Raw genomic sequence first — 8,980 nt, forward strand, 5'->3', positions numbered from 1 at the left:
TTCATTTTGCGTATAATATTCAAACGCTCTGTTCGGTTATTGTTTTATAAGCGAAACTCTTTCTTCCCACTTTTTAACTTTATTTTACTTCTGTTTTTTTATTTGCATTGCAAAATACCTGCGACAAACTATTTTATAAGATATTGTAAAAGTATAACAATGCTATAACATATGTCAAAAAAATTGTTTAACGTATCGCAGCAGTCAGGCAAAAAAAGCGCGGCGTGTAGTTTTCCTTTGTCTTTTTACTTCTTAACGGACTTGAGGTTAGAGCGAAGATCCATGGAAACCTTGTGCTTGGACCCGAGAAGTGCCTTCAGCATCTGGTCGGCCGACATGCGGACTCTTCGCAGAGGTGGACGCTTGAACTTGCCACGAAGGTCGAAGATCTTCTGATTGAGATCGTTGATCTGTGAAACAAATATCCTAATAAGTAAACCTTAGTAGCCCCAGTATTGCGATTTGTTCCTATAAACTAAGGCAAGATGGAAGGACACGTTGCATAGTTATAAAAGCGTGCGTTCAGATACAGCCTATGAGTGATCATCACATACATTATTGAATATCTATTCAACTGCGATTTATACTTGCTTAAAAAAAGTGGCTAAACAGATCAAGTTGTTGATATTCATGTTGTGAAAAGCAATGCTGGCCGGCTAAATATCCAAGCGGGACATTCGGTTGACCAGCCGAGACTCTGGGACAATTAAGGCGCTAAGAAAGTGGAATGTCTGTAAGTTTTAAAAAGCTTTGTTGCCAAGCGCACAAATTCCAGTTTTGTGAAAACGCATTTTATATATATTTAATTTTCCAAACAAACCGAAACACACCTCTTGGTCGTTCTTTTGAACTTTGCTGTGGACGTCGTATCTTTCTTCGTCACATTTGTCGATCTTGCCATGCAAATCGCGCAAAAGATCCTGCAGGGAAGATATATAAAAATCAAAAAGCACAAACTGTCATTGAAACACGAATTAGTATTAAAGTAAACTGGTAAGGTTTTAAATTCTTGTTTAATGGAAAGTTATTTTATAGCTATCTGCTAAAATTAAAAATTTTATATTTTCGCATCTTGTTGGAATTAATCTCTTTTGGATTGAAAACTTGAGCAATTGTTTATAATTTTGGCTTTTTTATTTAGTTTGTTCTTTATGCACCGTACTGAGTTCTTTCTAACATTTTTAAAGCTAAGACTTTGTTATCTTACCATGAGCTCTTGTTGCGACATGGATTCTAGATTCCCAAGAGGAGCAAGTCGGTTGCTCAGAATCGACTTCTTTTCAGCTGCCTTTTGTTCTGTTTCCCTCTTTAAGTCCTCGCGGGCTTTGTTGAGCATAAGCGACTTAAGCATCATCTTGCGTTGATGAGTCATCTTGCGTGCTCCCTTTAGTAAAAATATTCGTGTGATAAATCCTGATGTTCTGGACGATTCAACTTATTTTAAGTGGATTGCAACATGCTATAATTGCTTTGTCTCATGATAAGGAGGGCCTCATTATGGGATGAGTATACTAAAACTGATGACAGTTTTAAAACAGGTCAAGTTATAGGATTGTATATACCGTTTTTTATAGAAATGTTAAGGCACCACAGTCAAAATTTGAAATGGCCGGGGAAAAAAACAACAATAAAGTGGTTAATATTGCACAACTGTTTATTTTGGGTTATATTTCGTTCGAATCACACATCGCAAAATGGTCGATATTAACAAATCAGTTTAGGTCGATGTGTTATAGGCTTATTATAAACCAATAGAACCTTCAATCTGCATACTTTAACTCATATAAAAACTATAGGCTACCTGTGCGTCGTCACCCATCCTGAATGTTTTAAAGTGTGCTTCTTTCGTCAAACAAGTCTCGAGCAATTTCTGCTACCGTCAGTTGCTATCTGGATGGTGCGCGTTTGCCTTTATATTTCCAAGGGGAGAAAAAGGCATCCAAGATACGAGGCAAACAGATGACGCTTTTGTCACCTATATGCTCGGGGCTTATCGCCTCCCTTCCAAAAATATAACTGTCTGTAACCCGTTTCAACTATATGTGACATTTTCTCTTTTATTCAAATTAACTGAACACAATTTCATTTTGTGTTATTGGGGTATGTCATAAAATAACTAATTTAGTTACTCATAAAATAGTTTTACAATCCTGCCATGTCGTTACAAAACTTGGTCGAACGGTCGAACTTTTAATAAGTAATAAATATACATTTTTTTTTTACATGCTAATTAATTTTATTGATTGACTCTATACCGAAAATAAGTTGGTGTGAGAAATCAAACACGAAATAAATGCATGGCAAAGCGTTTAAATTTTGGTGTAAAAAGTTGTTTAATTAACACCCAATTTTTAAAGCGAAAAATTGATGTTACAGAAAAAGAATTGTCCAGCTTAGCCAGAAATTCATCTTCGAAAACCGAAACAATTTTAGGTTTGTCATCTTCGAAAACCGAAACAATTTTAGGTTACGGAAGCGCTAGAACTATAGTTAGCAGAAAATAGAATTGAAAATCAACGCAATACAAGAAGTCTATTAGAATTGAAGTAGCAGCTGTTTGATGTTGTTGTGTGGTTTCTATCCAACAGTACTGTAATGATGTTAGCGCCTCTTCCTTAGTCATAAAGCTCAGTACAATGTGCAAATGCCCCATTGCCCTTCCTGAAAGCAGCTGCAAACGACGTGACAAGTCTTGAGTGTCAACAGACTCTTGGGCTGATGACGCACAGAGACTGGATAGTCTCAACACCAGGTCGGAAAGGTCAAAGATAATTCGCTTTCTTGTTTAGCGCTTTGGTTTTTAATTTCTGCGTATGGGCCGAAAACCAACCCATACGCCTTACATTGCACGTAGCATGGGTCATTGGGTCATGGGTCATGGTATGAGCGCACCGATTTTTTGTTTATTTCGGACATGTGGAACAATCTTATGAAAATACAAAAGTTAAGGTTTGCAATCGCTCTGTATGAGTATATAAAGCCCATAAGCGACATGTAAAATGGAGTCTTATCCTCACGATAAAAAATCGACATTCATGTAGATTTGCAATATTTCCGGGCAGACATTTTCTACGTTGTAAACAAGTCACTTTGAAATGGCTTGTCCAGGTCAAGTCATAAATAGAGCAAGTTAATTTCAAGTTAAGCCATTGTCATAATAATTACACGTTACCGTCCGATTATGAGAAATATCTAAAAGAAACAAAACACCTAAAGGGACATATGCAGAAAGCCAATCAAGTCAAGTCATTTGTCCAAAAGACTTAAGTTAACACAACTCATTTGAAAACAGTTATTTCAGTGCACTTAAATCAAGTCATTGACTTAAGTCGTTACAACACTGGACATTTCTGTGAGTTAAGCTTAACACCGTTACACATCATCAAAGTTCCACTATCCGCTGAACAGCAATACTTACCCGGCTGTGGTCTGATGCGTTAAACGCCCAATCGATTTCAACCACTTGCATGTAAATGTTTTTAAATCACATTGGGCGGATGGCGAACGTGACAGGATCTGGTCACGACCTTTGAAGCGCGACTATTACGCGCATGGCAAATGTGCATGCCAAGCTCGCCCAGTCGTTTTGTTTTATTTTATTTTTTGGTTCAAACAATTGTAGATTTGCGCCCATCGCGCCGCGTTTAACGTCGGTTCTTTTCTGAAACGTTTTTTCAGCGACGTCGTCAAACTCCGTAAAAGTCACGAAGCGGCCAGCCAATACGTTGTTTTTAAATGCATTTGTTAGATGTTGCCACGTGCGTAGATCGCGACAAGCAATGACGTATGTGCGAAGCAGTAGGTTTGTGTCGAGGGCTTTATATTACACTAAAAAAATAAAAAAAATGCTACAAACAATTCTTCAGCTTATAATATAACTAAATGCTATTAGACCAAAAAAGCCTAACTTTGTGTACCAACTGATGTTACTGCTAATTTTTACAAGTGCGTTGTATTTAAAGGTTATTTTTTAAGGTAGAAATATGGATTTATGTACGCGTATGTTTTTGTCTGGTTTGTTGATTGAACTTTTCGCCACCATCTCGCTTGCGATTTCGCTTGCAACAAAATACTGGAAATCAAATTTGAACTCTCTATTCGCATTCAATTATGGATTATTTCAGAAATGCGAAAAGCGTTTGAATGGCACTTCGTCGGTTGTTGAATACTGCTTTATGCCAGGTAAGTTTTTTAGTTATGTTAAAAAATATATAAAACTGTACGCGAATGGGTTATGTAACTCATGTGTTCTCTGGAACTGTACTTAAAATTTTTGTGTATTTTTGTTATCATTTGCGAATTGGTACAGCGTGATGTGTTATAGTAAAAAACACATTGCATATCACGAGAGACCTAATGTATATAGTAAAACAAAATATTGAGCTTATATTTCCTTTCGCTAAGAGTGAAAACTTGTCCCTATAACTTCGGGGAGACCTGGGATACTGCGTACGCTGGGATATATCCGACAAGGCGTTTTCCTAAAACAATAGGGCAACGCTACCTGATTTAGATTATAGAATAGATCAACCTTCGCTGTCCCCTAAGAAGTTTTGCATCTTTCTATTTAGGAATTTGGTTAGTCTAGAATATTTTTGTTGAAAATTTAAGTTCCACGATAAATAAAGTAACATTTTAAATATGCGTGTAATTGTAAGTATAATAATTCGTTCACCAATTGCCAAAACAAAACGTTTAGTGGTGGAGCTGGTAGATGCCGGTGAATAATTGGAGCAGCTTATTTTGTCTTTTGTGCAGTGGTTTATAAGAGGTATTTTTTTTTTGTGCAGTGGTATTTTGAAAGCACGTGGTCGGGCATACGCCGGGCACAGCGGTAGACTTATCCCTAACAAAAGTTGGATTTTAAAGTCGTGGCTAATTCAGAGTTTCAGGAAATATATAAAAATGGTTCAGACCAGGCGCGGATCTAGCTGTTTTGTTTGGGGTGGCTATGATTTTTAGGAAAAAATGCATCACAAAATTACGTCATAACGCAACGTTGCCAAGTTACGTTAAATCGTGACGTCATAAAGAAATAGCCTTAAGAATAACACACAGCTTGTTTATTTTGTTGAAAGTTTTAGCGAGGAAAATGCGTTACTTTGTAAGATGTCACAGCTTTGATTTTAGAGCGTGAGACAGATGAAACCTTTGAGCAAATATTACTCTTTTCTAGAAACATACTTTTCGAATAAACTAGAAACGTAATTGAGATTCGAAACAACCTATATGAATAAAAAAGACACATGTATCAGTACTACCGGCTATAAGATTTCCAGTTACCTTTTCTTGTTACAACATGTGCTAAATAAACATGTACAATAGTATTTGCTTAATAATAATGGCTTTTGTAAATTTTGTTTCTTGGTTGTTAATTTGTTGAGTAAACAGAGTATGTTTTACCTCACAAGCAAGTTGTCTGAGATATCCCGAGAATTTTCGAACATATACCATTATCGTGGAAGCGGCGGATATTAATGCCTTTATGTATAATTCATTTAAAAGCAGTAGTCTTAAACCTTTTTATTAAGCTACCCTAATTTGAATAAATTGGAATCAGAATTTACATTACGATCCCATTTTGTTTTCAGATAGGAATGAAAATATTTCAAATAATCCTTGAACGAAGTAACAAAAGCGAATATGCGTAAATTATACAAATTTCCAGAGAACCGTGGTTACATATGTGCACCAATGTAATTTATTTTAGGACGTTTTATTTAAATTTTGAATTTGAATTGGGAACACGAAAGAAAAAAAAATCAAACAGTGAATTGCATTTAGTATTATGGTCGCGCCTAAACAGTATCAACCATTTTTTTGAAAACGCCGTCCACTTTGCATAATGCTTTGTTTTTTAATAGCTCATTAGCTGAATGTTGCTACAAATGCCATGTGGTTAATAACGGTAAGTTTGGACAGAGTCGGGTAAATTAATTGCATCGAAGTTCCTAAGTAGCTAAAAACAACTATAAAATAGAAGAAACAAAAGCTTATCTTTGCTATGAACTCAGTCGTGTTTATGTGTGACGTCATTGCAAAGAAAAAATATATAAGTCGTACTAAAATAGCTACACAAGAAAAATATTAGGCAACTCCACTTGGAGTAGCGACCCACAGGTTGGAGACCACTGATCTAAAGGATACATAATCCTACCATTTTTCGACAGAGGATTCGACTATTTAGTTTAGCAAAATTGATACACATATGTGTTTTCACGAAAATGTTATAGAAAATGCCTGTGTTTTTTGGATTTACCAGAACATACATAGCTTGTCAAACTGCCAAACAATTGTTTTTACTGCAAGGTTTTTTTTTAATCCTGTTAAAGCTTAGGTATGATTGTTATCTGAAGATATTTTTGTTATAGTCACACGTCGCATCCCCATATGCTTAAAACGTTTTGCTAATAGAAACCTTACACGAATGAAATATGTCCAATAACATTTACCGGTAAAGCACATACCTGAGTTAATACTGTTAATGACGCTTACGTTCAGCAATTCATTATATTTTACTTGGAAAATAATATTCGTATTTTTAAGTTATTAAATTGTACCACCCAATAAAGTTTTTGTAAACCAACAAGTATTCGGTGAGTGTTGTTTAGTGTTTCTTTTTGTCGTCAGGGTTCTACATTTTGTAACCTTTTTTATTTCTTTTACAAAACGCATGTCACATGTTGCATGTGCACCTCTGTACTTGCGCCACTAATAATAATATCACCTTTATGAAAACACATATTGTAGGCTACGATACTACTTATATAGCTGAATATAGTTTTTACCAAAAGGACAGTAAATCTACTGTTATAATGTAACTGCTGAGATCCTAAATTACTGCAGTTATATTTTTAAACTTAACAAATCTTTTTATTTTATTTTACTAGGTTGGAACTTGGATGAGGTGACTTTTATTCCGCGATTGGTAATGCTTTTGGCAAGTGCTTTGCTACCTGTAGCTATAATATCTGGTTTGGTTGGTATTCGCACGAAAAGTACGTGTCCAATGGTGACCAACGGCATTTTAATATGCGGCGCAGGTATAGGTTTATGTAAAAAATATTACTTGAATATTGAATTGATTTTATTTGATCTCATAAGCAACGAGCTCTAATTAGTGAAGATAGTAATTTTGTAACTTCATATTTAGAAATGTTAAGAATAATGTAATTAGGCATAAAAAATAGGTTGATTCCCGTATAATAAATCTTAGGAAAGAATTGAAAAAATATATGAAATTTAAAAAAATAATGGAATTTGACTCATATCTAATAACATCGTGAAATATCATTTGATGTGAACAAAACTGCAGTGTGAACTTATACCTTTCAATAGCGTTCTTTTCCAAATATCGTTAGAAGATAGGAAAAAGGTAGAAAATGAAAAACAGGTAGAAACCCGTGACGTTTACGTAAAATATATTTACCAGGAAAATTAAATCTAATTTTCTAAACTCATTTCTATTTAACAGGTCTCGTAATTTGTCTGGGATGTGGCGTTTTTACCGGCCTGACTTACCTGGAAAGATCGACTTTCGGCTTCTCTTGGTATTTCGGGTGGATTTCCGGCGCCTTGTACATTCTTGCCGGTACCATTGTGATTAGGGCGCGGAAGTACCGAGATTGATTAAGCACTTAAGTGCAACGTTAACAAGGGTGGCGTTAGATGAATTAGTCGTTGATTATGTTTTGGGGCGAACATGTAGGCCTATTCGGGTTAGATCAAGAACAACAAAGTCGCCCAATAAAAAGAGTTCTATAAAGCATTTATCTCCTGGCCCTCTTTGTTAATGTGTATGTATTGAACTATCGGAAAGAAAGCTTGAATCGTATTTTATTATACATATTTAATAGCTGTGTCAATTGCCAAAACCAGTGTATTTGATAAATATTATTTATATTCCGGAAAATAATGTTTATTTTTACCGGCAATTTGTTTTTTTTTATAGTCAAATAAGTCAAACAAAAGAAGGTGTTTTTAAAGTTTTTCAGCCAAAATTTTCTTTAGGGTATAGGAAGATTAATTACTATAGATTGGCAGTTTTCTAATTCTAAAAAATCACCATTGAACGTATCATAACTAGATTACCAATCGTAGTTCAATTACCTGTATTCATTTTGCTTCAGCTCGGCACTGTTATCATTCTAGAATACGACTAGTACAAATGCAAAAACTTGGTATTGGGTATCGATTGTAGTCCGATAATATCGAACATACTCAGTTGTTACACTTCACATTGAAGTGCAAAATGTCCGTATTATACGAACTTTGCCACAAATTTGTTTGTAAAATTATGCTTAAATCGAAAAAAATATGACATTAGTGCTTTTGTTCGCTGTGTGTTCCAAGCTTAAATATTCTCCCCTCTTTCAGCGTGTGACAAAAATTTCTTTCTCTGTAAATCGTCGTCGTGTTTTATTAAGACCCAAGTGATGTTTCGCGGAATTTCATGAGTAATTGTACAAGTGTGCAGAATGATAGGTTAGTGGCTCATACGGTTTTACCGGCTGAATTTATTTCTTAAAATATTTAGGTTCTGTTGGGTTTTAAAACAACGAAAATTAAAAAATCACAGCACAGGAAATGCTGTGATCTACGGATCCATCAGGAGGATCACAATCTAGCATAAATTATATGTAAATGAATGTTAAAAGATGTTGAGAGATCTCCTTGAAACTTCTTCACAGACTTCAGGTATCTGTGGCCCCGTTGGGGAACCGCCGGTGTAAACCAAAATTTCTATAACTGGGGTGTCACCCCTTAAATGTTCTTCACAGACTTTAGGTGGCCCTCAGTTTGGGAACCGCCGGTGTAGCTCAAAATTTAGTGTAACCCGACCAAAATGTTAGAGCTTTGCCAGAAATATTTGCACTTTGTTGTGGAATTTTTTTTTACTTTCTTATCAATTTGTTTTACGTGGTAGGCAAATCTATTTTCTAGCGTATCAAGGTTGCCGAGTATTGCTTTGTTGTAAAGA

At 35.4% G+C, this 8,980-nt stretch overlaps 1 protein-coding gene across 1 annotated transcript; it reads right to left on the minus strand.

Annotated features, from left to right (window-relative positions):
- Nucleotides 1-202: 202 nt before the first annotated feature.
- LOC146160205 (troponin I, slow skeletal muscle-like) lies at nucleotides 203-1,868 on the minus strand. The gene is made up of 4 exons (XM_083384354.1): nucleotides 1,802-1,868; nucleotides 1,208-1,384; nucleotides 831-920; nucleotides 203-410 (listed from the first exon to the last, which is right to left on the minus strand). The coding sequence occupies exons 1-4, from the start codon at nucleotides 1,817-1,819 to the stop codon at nucleotides 246-248; spliced, it is 450 nt and encodes a 149-aa protein (XP_083240480.1). The 5' UTR covers nucleotides 1,820-1,868; the 3' UTR covers nucleotides 203-245.
- Between the last annotated feature and the right edge of the window lie 7,112 nt (nucleotides 1,869-8,980).

Source organism: Ascidiella aspersa, chromosome 3 (assembly GCF_963924565.1).
Source record: "Ascidiella aspersa chromosome 3, kaAscAspe10.2, whole genome shotgun sequence".
NCBI classification, from domain to species: domain Eukaryota; kingdom Metazoa; phylum Chordata; class Ascidiacea; order Phlebobranchia; family Ascidiidae; genus Ascidiella; species Ascidiella aspersa.